The sequence below is a fragment of the Convolutriloba macropyga genome, chromosome 3 (genome assembly GCF_964194025.1).
Source record: "Convolutriloba macropyga chromosome 3, txConMacr16.3, whole genome shotgun sequence".
Taxonomy (NCBI): domain Eukaryota; kingdom Metazoa; phylum Xenacoelomorpha; order Acoela; family Convolutidae; genus Convolutriloba; species Convolutriloba macropyga.
In genome coordinates, this window is record NC_134470.1 from 711,944 (window position 1) to 735,114 (window position 23,171).

Genomic DNA, 23,171 nt, shown 5'->3' on the forward strand with positions numbered 1-23,171 from the left:
AATGGTCTTGAAGGTTTGGGTGTCTCTCAACATCGACAGCATTTAGTAGCAGAATGCAACAGAAGGCCAAAATTATTTCAACTTATATTTTATATCTTATATCTAGACTCTCTCACATGAAAATATTAAACTGCCCCCCCCCCCCCCCCCACTCCCACTCTTACATTTATGTTCTCTCAGACGAAATGAAACTACCCCTATTAGCGTAGAAAGGCTCATAAAAAAAAACACTGAATTCCGATCCACATCAACGAGTACAATTGATATTAGTCCGGCAGTGTAATTATTTAAATGGATTTATTATTTCCATATTATAACAGAAAACTTGAGTTAAATTCAAATTATGTCGCATATCTCAAAATAAAAATTAATTAAGTTCATTTTCCAAATTTAAAGTCACGCCATGTTGAACAAGTAACCTTCCACAAAAAAGGGTTCCTTTTGTAAGCTGAGGAGAAGAAAGTTCTAAGTTGCTTGGGGAAACTTTTTTTGTCTTGTTTGATTTTAATTTCGCTGGGTAGTTCATTCCAATCTAGTATCGCTAATCTAATAAACGAGTTTTGCCTTTTGATAGAGAAAAATTTTTGGTCCCAGAACAATTTTTTTGTCCTTATAGACTCATGAAGATTCCAGCTGATTAAAGGACGTCCCGATGTTGGTGAAAAAGCAGGTCGTAACTGTTTTTTTTTTTCAAAAGTATTGTAATATTTTTGTTTTTAAAAAGAGTTTTACGGGTAGTATATTCCAACTGCATTTAATATCTTGAACAGATTCAAATTTCTGTCTAAAAAAGGTTGCTCGTAATGACCAGTTAAGCTGTTTCTCAAGAGACATTATTAAATTTTGCTCAATTGCGTGAATGATAACCGCTGAGTAGTGCAAGTGACTTAATACTAAGGCATTTAATTTAGGACAAGTATCAAAAATTTTTGTGGAATTGATTTTCTAATAGCATAAATTGTTTTTATTCCTCGGGCCATTTTTCGTAAGATATGTTTCACTTCCTCTTGAAACGTTAAATTGCTGTCTATGTGAACCCCTAAATATTTTACTTCAGGTTTCTCGTCTATTGGAATTGAATCTAAAATTATCTGTTCACTGAAATCTTTTCTTTTGCTCTTACCAAATATCAAGAATTCAGTTTTAGAGGTGATAACTGTGAGTTGATGTTCATGAAAAAATCGAGTTTGTTTGCATTTTGCTCTAACTTAATTTTGCTTTTGTCAATTGAGGTATCAAAAGTTAAAATAACGGTATCGTCAGCATATTGTATGAGTTCAGTTTCATTGTCAACTCTTGTTGCCATCTCATCAATGTACAGATTAAATAGGAGCAGACCAAGTACTGTTCCTTGTGGTACACCTCTATGAAGCATTAGTTCATCTGATATGCAATCTTGTAGTACAACAGATTGGCGGCGGTTTGTAATGAAACTTCTTAAGAGATTTTTTGAGTTCTCATCAAAACCTAAGTTGCCTAACTTGATATCCAAAATGTCATAATTGATAGAATCAAAAGCTTTTGATAGGTCAAGAAATGCTGCTGTGACAAAATTGTTAATATCAGTTTTGTTTCTGATAAATTCTGCAAAATAATAGGGAATCGATGGTAGAAAACTTTTTCCTAAAACCATACTGATTTTTACTTAGTAATTTGTTGTCGTGAAGTTACTGACAAATTTGATCCCTCAAGATGGTTTCAATGATCTTAGAAAGGCATGGGGTAATGGAAATTGGGCGATAGTTATTAGGTTCCTCAGGGTCATCTTTCTTGTATAGTGGTACAACATGTGCTCGTTTAAGCTCATTGGGGAAGCAAGATAATTTGATGCAGTAGTTCACAAGGAAATTTAAATGAGGAACAATGACACAGCTTGAGTCTTTAATAGCCCATGCAGGAATGTTTGATGGTCCAATCGGTTTATTTCTCCCCAGTGCCCTAATTGCGTCATGACAGTCTTTTTCGGTTACATAGTGAAAGCTAAAAGTTTTTTGTTTAGGATTGCCTGTCCCAGAAGTCTGTAGTGGATGCTGAGGGCCTTGGAATTTCCCAAGTGTAGAGAAACGATAGTTCAACAGGTGAGCAATTTTTTTGTCTGGGTTACAATCACCAAATACATTTCTCAAACTGTAGATTCTGGGTTTTGTTTTTTCAGAGTTTCTTACTTCATTTATCAGCATCCACTTTTTTCTGTCACTTTCTGCTGCTTCAATAAGATTTCTATGAAATCTGTTGAAATCGTTGTCATTAGAAATACTAAACTGGTTGTTTAGATCAAAGAAATTTTCATAGTCTTTGTCATTGAAAAACCTATCTCGATCGACCATCAGTTGTCTTGATTTTTTAGTTAACCATTTGTCTGTTAATGTAAAAAATTTTTGTCATTACGGATAGAACATTTTTTAAGTGGAGCGCTTTTCGAAAGTGCTGTCGTAAAATTTTCAGTAAAAACTTGTAGCATTGAATCCAAGTTGTTCTGAACATACATTTTTTGCCAGTTTTGTTGTTCTAGGCAGTGTTTAAAATCAAGTGCATTATAGTTCTTTTTATCGAAAAATTTTTTCTGTACTGGTATCTTTTTAGTTTCAACATGAAGCCCCAATAGACTTAGAGTAGCAAAGTGGTCACTTTTTACAATGCTATCACAAATTATAGTGTCGTTTATAGTTGAACAGTCAGTAATAATGTAATCAATAAGGCTTTTGGTATAGTTGCCCCGGTTTAAACGAGGAGGAATGGTTTGGTTCTTTATATGTAAATCATAAGGAGGTATTACTGTTTCAAGCCTAGATCTTTCCAAGATATCTAAATAGTTAATGTTATAGTCGCCCAGAAGTATTATCTTTTCGTTTTTCGTAATTGCATTATCAATGTTAATTGCAAGTTGGTCCAAAAAATCAGTGCTGTTTTGTTTATTGGGGTTATAAGCAACATTCACTAGTAATGATGAACAAGTTGGTATTTTCAATGAGACCCATACACTCTCAAAATTCCTCGTAAAAAGATTCAAATCATTTCGAATTTTCGGAGAAAAACCTTTGGAGCCGAAAATTCAAATAGTTTGAACATCAAATAGTTCAAACAAGAAACTTTCCTAACCTCTAATTTCACCCAGCTATTTTGACTTATACCTTGAACCTCTGCGAGATTCTCGACGAATGCTAGATTTTGCCAGGGACTTAATCAGTTACGTCAACTATTCCTAGGCCATATCAGAATATCTATTCTTAGCATGATTCTGAAATTAATGCCCTCGTGTCCTTAAGATACAGATGCCAGGAAGGACTACGACTTCCAGTATAGAACAAATCAGTTGACTGTAGTGAGCAAACTAATGCAGACGAAAAATACTTTCATAAGTCGTGGGCATTTTAATATTCAATTTGGAGAACTAAACATGCTTGCATATACCGCAAATATTCTCGCATACAAAAAACAGATTTCTTGCAAATGTTCTTGCAAACAAAAAAGTATTAACAGAATCATTATCATTATCAGTAGAATTAAGGACGCCTGAAGGAGAAAAATTGGTTGAGTAAATTTGTGCACAGAATAAAGCACAAAGAAGTTCTTTGCACATACAACCACTTGTGAAGATCGTCAAATGTAAAAATAATTTCACGTGTTCCTTTGAGCCAGCAAACAAAAAATTTTGTCTGGTATCTATTAAAATTAAACCTACTGATTACTCCTAAAACGCATCAACTATTTGCTCAAAGAATTTATTTTCTGAATGCCAATCCCAACACGCAATTAACCAATCAACGTTGCCGCCTGTTCTGGTGTCAAATCAAAGTGGAAGAAAAAGAGAAAAAGAAAAACATTTTTTGGTAGCCCCTAGAGCTTAAATTTGACTTTTATGTATAAACTACAAAATTTACTCAACTGCATTCTAAACTGTATCTTGAGTATAACTAAATGATAAAAAACATTTCATCAATTGGACAAAATTAGATGGAAAAATATCAGTCATTTACTTTTTGCTACTTCCTGATTTTATAAATTTTCAAAGTACGTTCTAGATCCTTTTGTTACTGCAAACAATTTGACTAGTTCTGATTACTGTTAGGACGATATCACACTCCGATAGTCTCAAACATTAGATTTCCACGCTCGAGGATTAATTTACGAAAAAAGCACAATGCTACGTTCACTCATGTAAAATCACACAATCTTTTTTCAAGATGAATAATCGCAAAATCCCTCTCGTGTTAAAAACGCGTCGTTTGATTTCACATGACAAAATTTTCCTCTAGCAAAATCTGATGTGAATCATATGAAAAATTTTTCAACCCAAGAGATGCAAGTTATTTTACATGAAAAATCACTCAATCGATTTCCTCCTGTGCCACTTTTTTCTCGAAAATACCATTTTATAAGAGATATCACGCGAGAAAGTTTTAGAGTGTACCAGGTTCGAACTGGCACATTTAAGACGCGAGTAAATTTACTCCGATAAGTAAGAGTGTTCTGTTTTGCAATTTCGCTAACGATTTTATCTTTCCTGCCTTTGATCAACTATTATCGAATGGGGGAAATTAACTCGTATGTCTTATGTATGTGAAATCGATTCTGAAAGCAATTATGATCTAATTAAAAGCTAATTTGGTAGGTGAAAGCCGAGATCCTTAAATGTTCCAATTTGACCTGGCAATGTTAAGCAAAGATTCTAAACAAGATTAGTTACAAAAAACAGCAACTCCAATTAACTTATCATTCCAAACTAATTAATAATAAATAAGCCATACTGCATTACTTGTACACAAAATATAAAATTGTAACAAGGTAAATTTAACGACTTTTCTTTAAATTAACTTCTTATTTGATATCCTATTTACTGATAACATGTGGCTCTAACACAGCCGCATCTCATCCTTAAAATTTCAAACTAACTGTACATAGCCGGCAGATTGCCGGAAAATAGCCGCCGTTGATTCCAATAAGCATGATTGGGATTGAACGAATAGAATATATTGAAAAAAAAAGATTTTTGTACAAAAATATTTTTTAAGTCCGATTTATTTTGATGGCATTTCGTAGTTGAACATATTTCTGTTTCTTAGAGAGAGGCTACAGGGGCTACTATCAACACCAATAAGCATTAGAGGTGGTAACTAAGACTTATAGGAACGACGTTCAAATAGCGGGCATCTAAAATTGGGCTTTATGGGTTTATCCCGTTTCTATTTCTGACTTCAATTTTTTATACCGACTCTGTTCATTTTGAATTGCTTTGCTTAGCAACTGATGTTCAAATTCACTTTTAGCACAATGAGAGAAGAGAGAAACTAGCCTAGAGAAGTCAAAAAGATTTCACGCAAAATGTCACGCAAAAGCTGCAAAATGGTAAAGCGAAAAAGGGTGGAGGAAGTAAAAAACATAGCAGGACAAGTCCTGACGTACAATTCAAAGAATTTTCATTGACAAAACAAAAAACTAGACCTAGAACGGACTATGAATAGATTGGAAAAACCATTTAGAAAAAAAAATCCGATCCAAAAAATCGGAAAAAACAGTAAAAATCAAAGTGAAATTGCCGCATGTGAACAAAAAACCACTACCGATAAAGCGAATTTTTGTTCAAACGCCGTATTCTTACTCTACTTTAAAATTAGAGCGAAAAAATTTCATGCCGCAAAACCACTCGCTTTTTCGCTCCACTTCCTGTTTCGGCGTGACCAAAATCACTACTCCAATTTGACAAAAATCATGAAAATGTGTGAACAGATCTTAAAAAAAAAGATTTTGACAAAAATCATGAAAATGTGTGAACAGATCTTAAAAAAAAAAATTCTTTGAATTGTAAAAAACAAATACGAGCGCAATAATAGCCGGCTGAGAAGATGAGGGCGGCTATTAATAAAAACTGATCATGCAATTAACTTCGTCGCCTGATCTAGTGTCAAATTATGGGCTTTAACCATGTGTCTTTTCAGATTGCTCTTTGTCGAAAACTTCTGTTGACAAATTGTACATTTCATAGCTAATCCTCCGCCTCCTAAATGTTTCAACTGATAATGCGTCTTAAGATTGTTTTTCTGCCCCGCTTTATAGTCACACATAGCGCATTGCAACTCATCTAAAGCTGGCACTAGATTAAAGCTCTTCAGAATTTCTCCAACATTTCTTTCAGCGTTTGGCGGCCTTTTGCTTTGATGATATTTAGTCACTTTTGCCCCGTTTCGAATCATGTTGTTTCTCTTTTGGCTCATTTCTACTTTACCTTTGAAACCAGTATCAGACAACGCAAAAATGATATTTCCTACGTCTGCATTTGATGATGCTTCTGAGATATTGCAATAAAAGTCATTAAATTGCAGGGACTCACAGAAATGCGCTTGCATAAAAATGGCAACTGTGACCTCTTCAGCCGGCATAATTAGCCTGAAAACTTACCAATAATGAGAGCTGGACGGTGATAAACGGAACCATTTCCATAACATCTTTTTTAAATAAATTAATTAGCCATTGTAAATGAATCATAAAACTAATTGATTGAAAAAATTAGGAAGCACTATATAATTAGCTGAAGTTCAAATCGGGAAGAAACATTTGACGCTCATTGAACAAATACATTTGAAAGCACGGTCCGCTGAAGATCAATAATCAAAAAAATTTTCAAACTTGATTACAAAACGGGCTAATTCGAAAGTATGCGAAATCAGCAAAGTTTTTAGAATTGAGTTTCAAAATTTTTTTAATTTGACAACAATAGCTATGTCAAGGTAACGAACATAATTAAACAAGAGATAAAACATAAGCAGCCTAAAGTCGGATGAATTGCTCTCGAAAGATAGGCGGGTGGATTTAATTTAGAGGGATTGTAGTTGAGAAAATTTTTATGATGCAACCCCCCCCCCCCGAGTTTCAAACACGTTACCTCCTCGGTGGCAGTCTGAGATCTTAACTAATCTATGCTGGCTTTACTTTACATCGCTCACAATCGCTTTTACTTTAGCAGCAATCTTTATTTCGGAACGAGAGCAATCAAGATCACTCAAAAATGAAAACCTCAAGAGTGAAAAAGTAACGCAAGAAGTCAAAGAATGTTCTCGAACATAAGCACAAAAACGGTCAAGTGAAAACTTTACCTTACAATGACGCAAAAATTGCTTTACAAATCCTTCGAGAGTATTTAAAAATTGAGATATAAAATTTAAACATAATGTCAGAAGAATTGCCCTCGAACGACAGGCGGGTGGAAAAACAGTTAACTACGGCGGGATTCGAAACCGAAACATAGAACTCCCGGTCCCTCACCTGAAGCACTACCCACTCGGCTATCACTTTCTGTTTTTCGCTATGCTGCAAACTTTTATATTTTAGCTTTACTTCGTAGTGAGAACAATAGAGATCACTCAAAAATGAACGAAAGCGAGAAAAAGTCACTTGAGAAGTCAATGAATGTTCTAGAAGAAAAGCACAAAAACCGTCGAGCAAAATGACCAACACGTTTACAATAATTGCTATAAATTCAAATTCGTTCAAGAGCAACTAAAAAGCCGGTAGATTAACGCCAAAACTGCAAAAGAGCAATCTTTACAGCACTCCTAAGACAAAGGTCGGTCAGTCAATGAAACCGTTAGACTATTTTACTGGTCAAACTAATCCCGGGTTTTTGATCCTGGTTGCACAATTTTAAAAACCACCTCAATTTTTTGATAACGAATGTCTGATTGCAGTTTATTACTTCACTATCAAAACAAAATAATTTATGCGATGGCCAAATTCCAATTGAAGAACGCACTGCTCTCACTGTCTTTATTTGCAAACGTGCTATTTGTGTACATTCATAAGTATAAAACTTAATTGTCATCACAACGCTCAATGCGAGAAAGGTATAAAAGTAGGCGATTACCGCTTCACAAGTTGAGAGGCAATCACCTTCAAATATACCATTATTAATATCCTATATTTACTTTCTCAAAATAAAGACAGATGAGAAGGCCGAAACAAAATCCACACAAGATAACAAGTCCAACGAATTTTGCCTAGAAGCTACAACAATACCAACGGATAAATGCTGTTGAATAACTGTCTCCTCTCACTAGGTCACCAGAAATGAAACGAAATCTAACCCTTCAATTAATGAACATTTTTTTTCAAAGTGAGCAGTGGCGGCGATCACAACCAGGCACCTATCGATCATCACTAAATTTCAAACTAGGATTAAGGTGGTGCACATAGCCTGAAAAAAATTGCTGGCCGTGAAGTCGACGTTCATGATGTAGAATATAGATAGCAACAAATACAGAATTAAGTTGATGCAGTTGCCAACCTTTCTAAAGACTAAAACGTTTTCAAACTAAAAAATTAGAAGTAAAACTTTAAATTTGTTATTTGATTATGGTCGCGATGCTTTATTATTAACATTGATCTTCATATAGGAGTACTATAAGAAGTGGAGACGTCACGTATATAAAAGTAGCAAAAGAGCAGTGAAATAGCGGCGTGAAAAGATCGACACAATTGCTTTTGAAGTTTGCAGCGTAAAAAAAAATGCAGCACAAAAAAGAGCGTCAGACAACAAAACAAAAACCAAGATCATCACAATATAGCTTCGCTCAGCTTACAGCTGTAAAAATATCTTGTGTCCGCCGACGGATCGCAATTGGCAAAATGGTTGGCTGACAATTTCTACAGTCAACAATAGCGCTATTCTGTTAGCAATCTTTCAGAAGTTACAAAACACAATTCAGAGGTTTGTGAAAATTTTACCGATCTTACGGCAATTTTAAACGTATTAATCATACCTTTCGTTCTTGGAAGTCTTAATAGCAGAAGCACACAGCTTGCCAGCATTTGAAAAAATGCATGACTAAAATTTCAGTCCACCAATAAAACTCCGTAAGCAAAATAGTAACAATTTTTGAAGAATAAATTGTCAATTAAACACCTTCCCAGAAGTATTCATAGACTGCATTTATTTCAGTATTTTTGACAGAATCAAATCATTCAACAGTCTTGTACAGCATAATACGTTCCAAGGCCATACGTAGAAAATAGTATTCAGAGAACAAAGAAGTAGTTAGGCATCATAATGGAAAAAGTGAACCAGTGAAATCAACTTCAATTGCAAAACAAGATTATACTATTCCGAACAATGCAAAAATTGACTGAAACCAGAACGCTCTTCCATTTAGAATCAAAATTAGCCCGAAAATCTAACAACTATTCTGAACTCAAATTAGCTTTTTTTCCAAAAATTACACAACAATGATAATAGATTCTCAATAGCATTAATGCGGCTTTTTCGCTTGGTTTGCTTTCAAACCAGTTTCAGCCAGGGTCACTATTCTTTTCATCTGTTTTCACAATTTCAAGTTTAATTTCTTTTCAACAACATCGGTTCACGTCTCGGGGTATCATGTGAAAAGATCAGCCAATCACAGATCGGGCATTGCTCCCCCCATTGCACCTGGTGATTCCCCTTCCCCTGTCATCTGTTTCTCACGTGACTCTGTCCAGGCCTTTGCTATTGTCCGTTTCATATCATCGTCACCTTCATCATACATTTTCTTCATCAGATTCATAATGGAGGCACTCGGGTCATCATTCTCCGTTTTCTTCTCTTCACTGAAACAAGACATTAGCAAATGAAAACATAAACCCACTACCGTCGGATCAATTGCTCCCTAACGACAGGCGGGGGTGGGGGGGGGGGTTAATTTAGGGGTGCAGGCTGAAAAATTTTTTTATGGGTGCAAAAACTCGGGCCTCATAGCGGTTCGAACCCTCGACCTCCAGGATAGAAGTCAGCCATCTTTACTGACCACTACGCTACCATGGCTTTGAAAATCAACCGTTAACAACCGCTTTTATATTAGCAACTAACTTCATCTCCGAATAATAGCAATTAAAAGCACTCAAAATGAAGTCGAGCCAAAAATTTGCGTAAAAAAGATCCGCATACGTTGACAATAATTGCATCAAACTTCGTTCGAGAGCAATTAAAATCTTAGCAAATACAGCCTGCAGCATATCAAGGCTTTTAAACTGAACTGAAATAGGTAACAGCATAGACCGAATATGAAGTCAGTCTTATTGTTCATAAAAGGGCCTAAACCGATTGAACTCGGAAGTTTTACTCTCGAACAACTGTCGGTGGCACGATTCCATTTTAGCCTGCTGCCGCCGCGAGGAGGCGTAGAAGCAGATATTAATAGAGCTCATTATATATCAGTACTAAGATTTAGAGTGACAAATGAAACCAATTGTGGCGAATATTAAACTGCCGCGAATTAAGTTTTCAAAAATAACTTCGACAAAAATCGCGAATGAGAGCACTTATAATCACGCAAAATAGAGAATTCAAGCGTCGAAGAGTCACTCGGCTAAACGAAAGTCAGACAAAAAATTGATTAAGCGAAAATTTCCAAAAAAGATGAACAGGACTAATATAACTGCTACAAGCTTCATCGGGGAGCATTTAATTTATTTAAGAAAATGAACAACTTACGCTTCCTTTTTCTTTTTCTTATCTTCTGCTTCTTGGTCACATTTCCTCAAATGCTTCCATGCTTTCTCTTCTTTCTTCTTTAAAGTCACAATCATTTCATCGCCTTTAGCCTAAAACAGAAATTAATACGATTAAGAGGTAACCCAGTCAAATGAAACTTGATAGCCTTGATAAGAAACATGATAAAACATGGTTAATATTGACAAGATCTTGCAACGTTTGATGACAAGCTTAGATCAATTGTACAGTTGTGAGATCTTTGCACGGGTATCAAAAAACAATATCTTGGTAAGATAATCAAGATTACCAAGACATTGCAAAACAAGCCAACCTGTAAATATTAATAGCCCCTTAAGCAAGACTTGACACAATCATAAAATTAAGCAAATATTGTCGAAGTTTATGAAGAATCATCAAAGCAGTTAGATAAAAAACGATTGTCAAACCTTAACGCTGCACCCCTCGGGCAAAATGTCCGCAGATAAACCCACAACCGAGAAAACGTAATTTGCACTGTTGAAATCCTCCACTTTAACTTCTAACGACCTGCAAACGCCAACAAAATTGTGATGCAAATCGTGTCATGTAATAATTGCCAATTTGTTAAAAAAGTTAACTAACCTGGTTTCAAAACTTGAAAAGATTTTGGACGCATCGTGAGTACCAACTCCTTTGAGGTTGACGTAAATTTTGGCTGTCTTATTTGAAGAACCATCCCAACCTAAGCAGTCAAACTGATCAATTTGTGGTGGCTCAATTAGAATGATTCCATGAGTTAGTGTTATATTATAACCCATTTTAAGTGGGCTGTGGAATTGAGTTCGAAAGGTGTAGTTTTGTAAGTTCAATGACCAACATTTCGCGCGTAAAATTTTGATATCACGCCAACAGTTATTGCAGTTATGACAAATTCAATGCGCAATTCTATTATGGCCAATTTCGGCGGAAAAATAATTACTTGCTATTTTATGGTTAATGTATCAGTTAATTAAACAGTAGAATTTAGTTGAAACTAATTGACTTCCGACGTCCTGTTTGATCTGAAAAGACGAGTTGCTTTTGCTTAGAAAACGTGAATAGGATAGCTTATACTTTTCAGTATAACTATACACTTTATAATTACTTAGGTTACAAGCCAAACCTCTCAACTATGTGAAACACAATGATCATAACTAAACAGTCTCACTGCCCCTAAGAAAAAAAGCGGCGCTTGGGCAACTGGCAGATGAAACACATCGATGCATCGTAAATTAAGATCAACTATATTAAGCAAAAAAATCCCTGAATGGCAAAATGTTCCTTGAATTTTGGGGTTTTCTGGTCGCAAAATTGAGTGCAGCCCGTAATGAGCTGATATCATTACGTGCTTTAACGAAAAAATAGATTGGCATCACAAAAAAAATGTAGAAAGCTTTTAAAAAATTATGAAGAGATAGAAAATTTCAAAACTGCGCCCCCAACAGTATGAACGTCTTGGTACTGAAAAAGAACAATTTCTATGGCAGAGCCATTATTTTTTGTCTTCAAATTTATTTCATAATAAAGATGGTTCCTGATATCTTAAAAAATTCCAGATATTCGACAGCTTATAAGGAGAAGCCACCACTAGCATTATGTTATTCAAAACTGCACTCGTTAGAGGGTTATATACTGCCAGCAATCTCTTGTGCATCCAATATTTGAGCTGCAAATTCAAATAAATTTAACAACATCAAAAAAATCGTTCCAATACAAATTGGATACTGAACGGTAAAAAGAAAAGAGAACGATCATTTTATTTGGCCTAGCACAAAGATACAAAATTAATCAAACTTGTTCTTTCGCTAAAGCATCGCTTCGCAAATTCATGAAGTCTGGCCCAGTCACCCTAATTTAGTTGCCTCAAGTATCAAGCTTAATCGTCAGGCTTGAACAAAGTACTTCTCGTCTCAGAAATCAGGGAATGTTAATAACTTAAAAAAACTTATCAAATTTATTTTCTATCTTTCTGTGGAATATTGCTTATATTCATCCATATCAGACATAGACAATCCCTGAATTATTAATTCCTACGATCGACCAGCATTCAGATTCCAGGATTCAGATTCTTTATCTGCAATATAATCCCATCGCGTTTTCAGATTGTTATCTTCTCTGATTTTGCTTTTTCTGTGATTTCTTGTTGCCCCTTTCATTGCACTGAGATCATTGCTCTTCAGGCAGTTTGACATTTCAATTGATCAAGAATGTCCGCACTTAAACTTTACTCGTAGTGTTCAGGGATTTCAGAAAACGAGAAAAATCAATTATTTTAATTGCAAAAGAACCAATAACGACAAAATTTCAAATATTAGTCAATCGAATTTTACTTTCCAACGATGACTATTTTCAGTTTTCAAATGTTTCACTTGATTTTAACCAAAAATGTACGCAGATTATACTATCTCCAGCTTTTTCAAAACAAAAACCGGAAATTACGCCCCATAGTCACGTAAATTATTTACATTTTGCGACAGCAATTAGTGACCAGGGAAATTTCTCAAGTTTCAAATTTTCAGCCAGGGAGAAAATTGTTTCAATTTTCTCCAGTCATTGCCAATTCTTTGAATCACGCCTATCAATTAATTGCCGATTATTCTTATCCCAATCAATTTTTCCAGTCTCTTGAGAACTTGAGCCTCCATTTTTAACGCTATTCACTATTCAAAACTTCTATGCCCAACTGAGCTCCCTAAAGGGAAATAAAACAACAATGCTGTCGAAGGAAGGCATGACTCATGATCCGTTGGCAATGGAAATAGCATCTTGCCATTGATAGCTACGTTATCCCAAGAAAGCGTTATGCGAAAATGGCATGCAGATGATTGTAATGCCACAGGCTCCCTCTCATCCCTGCAGGCATTTTTTAACATAGCTGGCAGATTGCCAGAAAATAGCGCAATAGATTCGTAGAACGGCGGTCTAAAAAAAACAGTAGAAAAGTCAGACCAAAAAAACTCGTCTTTTCATTGAAGGCTTATATGTTATATTTTGATTAAAAATAAGTTTTTGCTGCTTCTATTAGCTATAAGTTTTTGCTGTTTCTATTAGCTAATCTCAAATAACCTTCATTTAGAGTAACACACACCCATTTGACCTTATCTCTTTGAATTAAAATATAAGTTTTCAAAGTGAGGAAGTCATTTTTGAGAATGAGGTAAGTCAAGTGTGACCAGAAACTTAATCACGCGATTGAACAAAAAAACTCGATCCACTAAGAGCAAAAAATGACGTCACGCACGCACTTCAGTTGAAATTGCATGAAAGAATGAAAAAGAAAGAATGAAAAAGGCAGATTTGAAGGGGTTGTGACGTCATATGGTCGAACAAAAATCGCAACGACGAAATTAAAAAACGTAGCAGGACGTCCTGACGTACAATTCAGAGAATTTTCATTGACTAAACAGAAAACCAGACATAGAATGGACTAGGAATGGATTGGCAAAACCATTTAGAAAAAAATCCGATCCAAAAAATCGAAAACAAAAATTCGCTTTCGGTAAAAATCAAAGTGAAATTGCCGCATGTGAACAAAAAACCACTAGAAAGAAAGCGACTTTTTTTCAAACACAGGTGTATCATTCTACTTTAAAATTAGAGTAAAAAAAAATTCATGCCGCAAAACCACTCGCTTTTTCGCTCCACTTCCTGTTTCGGCGTGACCAAAATCACTACTCCAATTTGACTCCAAAAATCATGAAAATGTGTGAACAGATCTTTAAAAAAAATAGCCGGAAGAATTCCGGAAACGACTCGAAGTGAAAATCCATTTAAACCCCATCCAACTCCTCGTCAAACAAAACGTGCCTTCACTAATTTTTTTACGATTATCTTGAAACAAAAAAGTAAAAACAATAAAATCAAATCTGTTAAAATATGATAAAAAATCTGATCAAATTTTGTTATAAATTGAGATCCCGAAAAAAAACCATCTCTGCCAAAATAACTTCATCAAAAAACTGGTACTTACAAAAACCACATATGTGCTTTTTGAAAAAAATACTTTAGGCTAAATTATGAAAAAAAAGCTCTTAAAAAAACAACTTTCACTGAAAAACTGGAAAAAGTTACTAAATTTTTTAATATTTCAAAAAACATATAAATCCAAAGAAAAATTCCCTTCAGCCAATAGGGTATCCAGATGCTCGCAAAACAATAGGCAAGTCATGATAGGCAAAGAAAGTTAGCTAAAAACAGAAATAAAAACGAAAACTGCAAAAAATTAAGAAAAATAGTTCCAATTTTTGCCATTTTTTGTCATATTTCAAAACAAAAAATGATTCTTACCCACAAAACGGTAACCAATTGTTATCATAATATTGCTCAAGTAGAAAGGGTTTCTTCAACACCCATTTGAGCCAGTAAAACAAAATAATCGGCAAAAAAACGTAAAAATTAGCCCGAAAATCAGCAAAATACATTAAAAACCTCCGAATTATAATAAAATTCATATGAATTTCCAGAAACCTTCAAACCACTACCGAAACCAGCCTAAAATTAAAACAAAATTATAACCAAACCTCTTAACGAACACAAATGAAAAAAAGTGCTTTAAAATGCCGCACGTGAACAAAAAAATTTCGCTCGCTTAGAGAAAATTTTTTCACACATCAATTTCTCGCTCTACAGCGGTAGGAACAAAAACCACTCTCTTTTCGCTCTGCTCTTCACTTTTGTTCAGCACCAAAATCACTCCAAATTTTTTCACGCGTTTCATTTCCCGCTTCAAAAATCACTCCAATAAAATTGATTTAAAAAAGGACTTCTCCAATACTCCTCTTCGAGTCGTAAAAAGACAGCGCCCCAATACAATTCAAATTCTTTGAATTGTAAAAAACCAAGAGAAGGCCAATAATAGCGCCAGCTATCGCTGTGCGGCTATTAAAAACAAAATTGATAAACAGGCAGTTTCGTTTGGTTACCTCGTCAACGCTCCAAAGGCCAGCTCATTACAAAACATCCGATCAAAGAGAGAACGAACTACTTCTGGTCATTAAGGTTGAAACAGATAGCACAGGTTTTGAAGGCTCGATGAAGTACGTTCAACTAATACTTGCCATTGCGTGCTCAGGAGGTTTGAAGGAGCATCTGAAACTCAGAGGCAACTTCTCAAACCACCTTCTGGAAAAAGTTGGGTCCAATTGGCTAAACACTCACCCGCTTTCACAATACCTTTTCAATCTTTTATAGCACTTCTTTCATTATATTGATTAACATTCCCCCGTTTGGTTACCTCGTAAACGCTCCAAAATGTCAGCTCATTACAAAACATCCAATGAAAAGAGCGAAAAAACTATCTCGGGTAGCTAAGGTTGAAACAAATGGCAAACATTTGGAAGGCTCCGATCCGCCATGCTCAATTAATATTAGCCTCTGTGTGCTCGGGAAGTTAAATTGCCCCCACTGCGTGCTCGGGAAGTTAAATTTCCCGAGGTTATCTAATGTCAGTTCAAATGAACAACTGTCAGAACAATGAGTATGAGTACAAAAGAGCAAGACATCAGGAAAATATCGAAAACATCAGAAAAAAATAGTCATCTGAAAACCCGAAGAGACGTTTTATTCAGAAAGAGCATCTGAACCTCAGAAGCAACTTCTCAAACCACATGGAAAAGGTGCGTGGAATTGGCTAAACACTACTGCCTCCAAAACACCATTTCAATCTTAGCAAAGACGAGCTCATGGATGGCCTTTGTCTGAGATATGAACTCAACATGAAAAAGGTACCCTGCAAATGTACCTACTGGAAATTTTTTCAGTGAGTCATGCCCTGCATTGCGCCAAAAGTTGATTAAATAAGGACCGTGTACACCATCCGGCAACGATGGATGTAGGTCGGAACATAAGGGATGATGAGTAGCACTTAGCCGGATGCTGCACTCTAAGCTGTTCCCCTCCAGACAGTGTAAAGACGGCCCAGTCACAAAAATAAATAACAAGTGGAGAGGAAAGCACCAATATATATAAATAGCACACATAAGGAACTGGTAAGGAAGAATTAAAATAAAAAATAGGATATCAAGGAAGGATCAAAGGAATAAAGTTAAGCAGCCATACACTCAGTGCAGCCTTCCCTCCTCCACGAAGTCGCTAATCGAAGTCTCACTGAGAACACGAGGCTTGAGGTCGCGACATCCCCTCAAGCAGAGAACACAGCTCCTCAGAAAATCGAAGCTGATTTTCGTTCGGATGTAGCTTATAGGGTCGGCGTACGGCTCTCCGCGTTTTTTTGCTGATCTCAGTTGCGAGTTGTTTCATAACGCGCGATGCTGATGGCCCAGCACCGCCCGAGCAAGCAAAAACCAGTGCGTTGAAACTGCTGTGTTCGGTTTCGCCAAAAGTTGATTATAAACATTTCAGTCCAATTCCAATCATATCGGAGACTGTTGACAGTCTCCTGTACAAACTATTCCATGATGATCAAATCGAGACCCATCTTCAGCGGCTCGAAGGCAAGAGAAGACTTTCTCGAGTAACACAACCACTGTTGGTGATGATGCTAGACTTAACATCAAAGCCACATGTCTATGGGCGAACACCTTTGTCAAGGTCTTGTTCGAAATGCTTGTCAGATTAATAAAAGTATTAAGAGCGCATTAAAAAACCGAAACACAAACAACCCATGATTGACGTAGATCATAGCACATTCAACCCGATAGTGTTTGCATGTACGGCCAGCGCGAGACCTACAGCTAAAAAAACTTGCAAACAAAACGCCACTCGAATCAGCGAAAAGCATTAGACACAGCACGCTGACGCCATTTCCGTCATTCCTCGGACAAAGACCAGCTTCACTCTTCTTCGAAGCTGCTTCCTCTGCTTCAGAGGATATTGGTCATTTGAAAAAACGAAGCAACCAAAAAACTCACCTACCATTGCTCATGAGGGATGGCTGAGCGGTTTTGTACTTCTTTGTATTTCACCCAAGGCAGTGGACGTAATCATACCACCAACCCATTCTTTCTCTGTATAGGTAAAATACTAGAGCATTTGGTAAGTGTTACATGTTCCTCCATGTTACGAAGACAGATATATTCTTTTTTTTTAAATCTTCAAAAATGTAAACTTAAAGTTATAACCACAACAAGAACGTTTGGTTAAATATTTACATTTTCAAAATCGCCTCGTAAATATATGAATAGTTTGGTCTTTATACTTCAGTAGAAAAAATTCCTAAAGCCTCTTACTTGTCTATCTATTAGAACACATTCATGCAGCTTGACCATTTCGCTGCTTAGTTTTTCCTTAAATTTGTTTTTAGTTTTCTCTTTTCGGATTTCAATTGGCAAATTATTCCACTTCCTAGAAAAATTTCTGATCAGTGACCTGTCACTCCATTTGGATTGGCACTTATTCTTAGGAAAAAATTGGACAGTTCTGCAGTTTTTGGTCAATTCGTACTTTTCAAGAATCCTGAAAGAGGAGTTTTTGGTTTCTCGACTACTCTGTTTATATTGTGAGAGGAGGTCAAAAAATTTAAGAAGACAAACTTTTTTAATGAAAAGCTCTGCTGGTAAAATTTTGTCTTTCAGTAATAGATCTCTTGCACTGTCAAAATTTTTGCGCAGGTGGCAAACCTTTATTCCCCAATTTATTTGTTTATTAACTCTTCGAAGTGAGATAACCGACAACGATTGAAAAAAAATTGCACTGAAATTGAGATGGGACAAAACAAGTGATTTAAAAAGAACGATTCTTGCTTTTAGTGGTAGAAAATGCCTTACTAAGTAAATTGACCTAATAGCATTTGCCATTTTTGTTAATGTTTTGTTCAGCTGAATGTCAAAATTTAGATTGTTGTCAATCATTATACCTAAATAACGACAACTTGTTTTTGGCTCTATGAAAATTCCATTATAATGAAATTGTTCAATTTTTGATTCACCATTTTTTGAAAAAAACCACAATTTCTGTTTTATCTCTGTTTAAAATTAGCATATTTTGCCTCATATAACTGTCAGTACTTTCAAATACACTGTTAATTTCGCATAAGAGATTTTCATCGGATTTGGAATGACAAATTATGCATGTGTCATCTGCAAACTGTAAAACGTCCTCTTTTTTTCATTTTTTCAGGGAAGTCGTTGATATATATTAAAAAAAATTAAAGGTCCGAGAACTGTTCCTTGAGGTACTCCGTGATTTATTGTCACCCAGTTCGAATATTCTATGCCGTTCTTTACGCATTGTTTTCTGTTAGACAAAAACGATTCTACCATTGCAATTGATTCCATACTAAATCCATATTTAGTAATTTTTTCGAGAAAAATTTTGTGAGATATTGAGTAAAAAGCTTTGGCTAAATCCAAGAATATACTAACAACGGTTTCGTTTTCTTCTAACAAACTATTCACTGATTCTGTCAACGATATTACTGTGTCATTCGAAGATTTTCTTTTCAGAAACCCAAATTGATTTTTATTGATTATTTCATACTTTTCAACATGTTCTAGCATTTGTTGGAGCAAAAGTCTTTCAAAAATTTTCGAAAGAGTCGGTGTAACTGAAATTGGTCTGTAGTTTCCTGCTTCCAGTGGATCCCCTTTTTTGTAAATTGGAGTTACATATGCTTCTTTAAGTATGTCAGGAAAAATATTTTTTGATATACATTCGTTTATTGCAAACTGTAGATGTGTTCCAATAGACATTTTGCTACACTTGAAGGACCATGGAGTAAGTAATCCAGGACCCGCTGCTTTGTTTTGTGGTAATTGATCAATTACAGTAAACAGTTCTTTTCTCGTTATATGTCTGAAGGAAAACTCAGTTTTGTCAAAAGCAAAGTCCGGTAGCTCAACCTTTTCTGTCTCGCCTTCGTATAAACCTAATTTAGAAAAACAAATATTAATTGTGTTAGCGATTTCTTTTTTGTCTTATAAATATCTTGGTTGAACCGAATTCCAAAAATTTCGCCATTTTTATCCTCGTGTTTTATTTTTGTTTTAATGAATTTCCACTGTTGTTTTGAATCGGGAAGACTTTCGAACAATTTCTGTGAATAATTGTGACTCGCTCTTCTAAGTAGTCTGTTTTTATGGTTTCTTATTCTTTTGTATGTGTTATATGTGTCAACGTCTGCTGTTATCTTCCGAATATTAAAAAGCCTGTGCTTTTCGTTGATTAGATTCAAAATTTTTCTGGATAACCATTTCTTTTTCGTTGATTTTGATGATGGCTCTCCTATTTTGATGGGAGCTATACTATTCAGAATATTTTCAAACATAATTGAAAATTTTCCAAAAGTTGAGTTTGCATTGTTTTGTTGATACATGAAACTCCAATCCGCGGATGCAATTTTTTTGTTAAGATTAGCTCTAGTAAATTTGCTAGTATCCCGGTAAAAAAATTGCGTTTTGTTGTTTTCATAATCAATGTCCAGTGACGAAAGGAAAACTTGTGTAAAGTGATCACTTCCAAATAACTGCTCGATAACAGTTGTATCAAAAATTTGATGTTTCGTTGTTAAACAGTGATCAATTAGTGTTTCCTGATTTCCATTTGTCCAAGTTGGAGTATTTTTATTTACTATCTCAAGACCATTGTTGGAAGCAAATTCTGTCAATAACTCTTTTTCTCTTTGATTGAAAAAAATTGATGTTATAGTCTCCGAATAGTATTACATTATCAGTTATTGAATATGCGCCTGAAATTTCGGATGTCAACTCTTCTAGAAAAAATTCGCCCAAGTTTTTATTGGAACAATAAGAAACGTTAACTAGAAGTTTTTCCTTAAACGGTGCTTGTATTTCAAGCCATAGTGATTCAAAAAAACTTCTGTTAATAGAGTTGAGATCATTTCGTTTTTTATGTTTGAACGTATTTGGTACCCATATCCCTACTCCACCACCTCTCGTTAACTGCGTCAATTTTGATCTACTTTGATGGACAAAGTGGTGATTGTTGCTTAAAAAGTTTAAGGGTATCTTCTGATTATCGTTTATCCATGTTTCAGTAACAATAAAGCATGTTTGTCTGTTCTGCTGCTGCAAAAAATCCGAAATCTCTTCGTGTTTGTTGTTAACGCTTCTAATATTTGTGTATACAAAACATGGATGCAAGTTTGCATTTGTATCGTAGCTTTCGAATGTTTGTAAATTATGTAAATTGGGCCCTGGATTAGATTCGGCATCACCGCAAAGTAAAATTAAGTAGGTTATAGTTAGGAACTGATACATTAAGTTTAAAGACCAAAATCCAAGACATACATTATCAACCATTGTATTGTTTTTGAAAATCAAATAAATTGAAGTGCTTGGGTGACAATTAAAGATCTGTACGTATATATGCGGATATTGTAATTTACTTTTTAATTTTCCAAACCCCCGGTATAGTTAACGACATAACTTCGCTCATCAGGAGAAAGATAATTTCCAGTAATTGAGGATATAGGAAACAAAGTTAATTTTGATCTCCGTAGATAAAACAGGCAAACGCATTGTCTGGACTTTTTCCGCAAAAGTTAAAAGTTGTAACAGATACAGTTCCGATGAGAGAAAGCGCGCCTTTTTGTCCATTCATTGCATTAATGGGCTATAATGGGAAAATAGCGACGTAACAAATTTACTAGCTCACCAAAACTTTTGATTGGTTTGAAGTGCTTTCCGGAGGTTGATGTTGACGATAAGGGAGGAGGAGATTTTGAGCTGGTGCTTTCTTCAACTTTGGTGGCAGCTTGAATTGTAGCTTGCAAGGTTTTGATTTCTTTTTCCAAAACAGATTTTACTTTGGGTCTCTGAGCAGTAGTTAATAATGTATTGAGTTCGTCTAAATCAAGTTGCAGCTGGAACAATAACACATTTCTATTGTTATCGCTAGCAGGGACAAGATTGGTGTACTTTTTTACTAACCTCTTTAAGTGAAGTCATAGTATATTCTGAAACAACAATTTATTATCAATATGCAACCGGACCTATATAATCGGTTCCCACACGTAACAACACGGAGGGCGCATAAATCGTTATGAATGTAGATTCTTCCCATGAACTGCCAGTTTAGGTTTGTCATTCATACACGGGTTTGCAACTGTCATTGAAGGGTAGAGTGGAACACTCTCTGAACTTGGTTGCAGCTGCCACAGTTGGAGAGCAAGGTCCAGGAACAGGAGATGACTTCTGAGGAGAATTTTTTGAAGTAATTCCAGTAAAAATTGTAACTTTCTCAATGTCCGTTAGTTCCATATTCAAGCATTTCCTGATAATTTTAGTCGTTTGCTGTCTCATCGGTCTTTTTTTGTGTGAGAATTATTGACTGCTATGAACTCATTTTGTACATTCATTGCATTTTTCATTTATCTCATTTGGTAATTCGAAGTTGTAATTGCCCTGCAATAAGGTTATAAGCGTTATTAGGTCATCGATTTCGACAACTGCAGACGCTTCATTTGTGATAGCCTCTTTTTCTAATTCACTTCCCAACCTCTCTTTCTCTCACTTCCCAAAATCCATGCAGTTGCTCTCCTTTGGATACGTTATTTCTTTGCATTATTGAATCCCCGTGTCAATAACTGGGGTTCTAAAATCTTCCAAATCCTTTGAAAAATTCGAAAGGTTTATTATTATTATTATTATTATTATGAATTCGTGGATATGCCACTGGGGAATCACACCCCGCGTTTACAATCAAGGTTTGAACTATTTGAATTCAGAAAATACAAGTAAAACTTAGTTGGAAGAAAGATTATAACAAATTAAGTTTGGCAAAAGTGAAATGTAGGGAAGTCAGCCTCCGAAATGGGAAGGCAGCCTCTGGGAAGGCAGCCTCTGAAACGGTGCTAGGAAAATTGACCGACAGGGCGTTTAGCCGACAAGGAAAAAATGGGAAATTTAGCCGACAGTTTTATCATAATTGGTCATAAATTTTACTTCAATTGGTCATAAAAGTCTCATTGGTCCATAAATCAGTAGTTCGGTTGTGATAGATTCATATCAAGTCCCACGGGCCGCTGAGGCATGGCCATGGCCCGCGAGGCATGGCCAGATGCGGTAAAATACCTTTGCTACGCTAGTTTATAGACATTCGTTACACTAGTCGATGAAAAAACTACGCTAGTTGATAGACATTCGTTACACTAGTCGATGAAAAAACTGCGGTATATTTGTCCGCTTACGAAATAGTGTTTTAAATTGGCCAATCACAGCTTCAGAATAAGTTTTATTGCTCATTTTACTTAAATTGTCGGCTAAATTTCTCATTTTTTGGTTGTCGGCTAGACGCCCTGTCGGCCAATACGGCGGCCACCCTCTGAAACAGTCTCACAACAAGAGCAAACAGTCTAGAGATCGGTCAGATCTTTTTTATGTTACTTTAACTTTTAAATTTTCAGCTTGTTGCAGGTAACAAATCTAATCGGAATCAATGACTGTCTATCGGCTGATATCTCTAACCCATTATACTTTCTCTAACCTGGGTAATTTTTTCAGGGACAATCATGTACAACGATGCATCCACGAAAATAACCCAAGCAAACCTACCTAATTGTTCAATTTTCAGCTTGTTACAGAAAAGTAGTTCATGTGGTCAGGGAGTTGAATTCCAACAATTGGCTTCTCGTACGGTTTCTGCCTAGGCTATAAAAGATGATCAGACAATAATTGTACCACATCTTGCTTACATTCTTAACGAATGTATTAAACAAAATATTGTCCCATACTGCATTAAAAAGAGGAAATCAGCCCTCTCTATAAAAAGGTGACCA

General features: G+C 35.6%; 2 protein-coding genes across 2 annotated transcripts in view; one reads left to right on the plus strand and one right to left on the minus strand.

Moving 5' to 3' along the window:
* Positions 1-23,171, plus strand: part of LOC142335857 (DNA-directed RNA polymerase I subunit RPA12-like) — a 160,378-nt gene that overhangs the window by 60,757 nt on the left and 76,450 nt on the right. The window lies entirely within an intron of this gene.
* On the minus strand, positions 8,864-21,476 carry LOC142335854 (calcyclin-binding protein-like). The gene is made up of 6 exons (XM_075384182.1): positions 21,325-21,476; positions 21,050-21,257; positions 11,081-11,180; positions 10,906-11,005; positions 10,460-10,569; positions 8,864-9,576 (listed from the first exon to the last, which is right to left on the minus strand). Exons 1-6 carry the CDS (start codon positions 21,340-21,342, stop codon positions 9,387-9,389), a joined length of 726 nt encoding a protein of 241 aa, XP_075240297.1. The 5' UTR covers positions 21,343-21,476; the 3' UTR covers positions 8,864-9,386.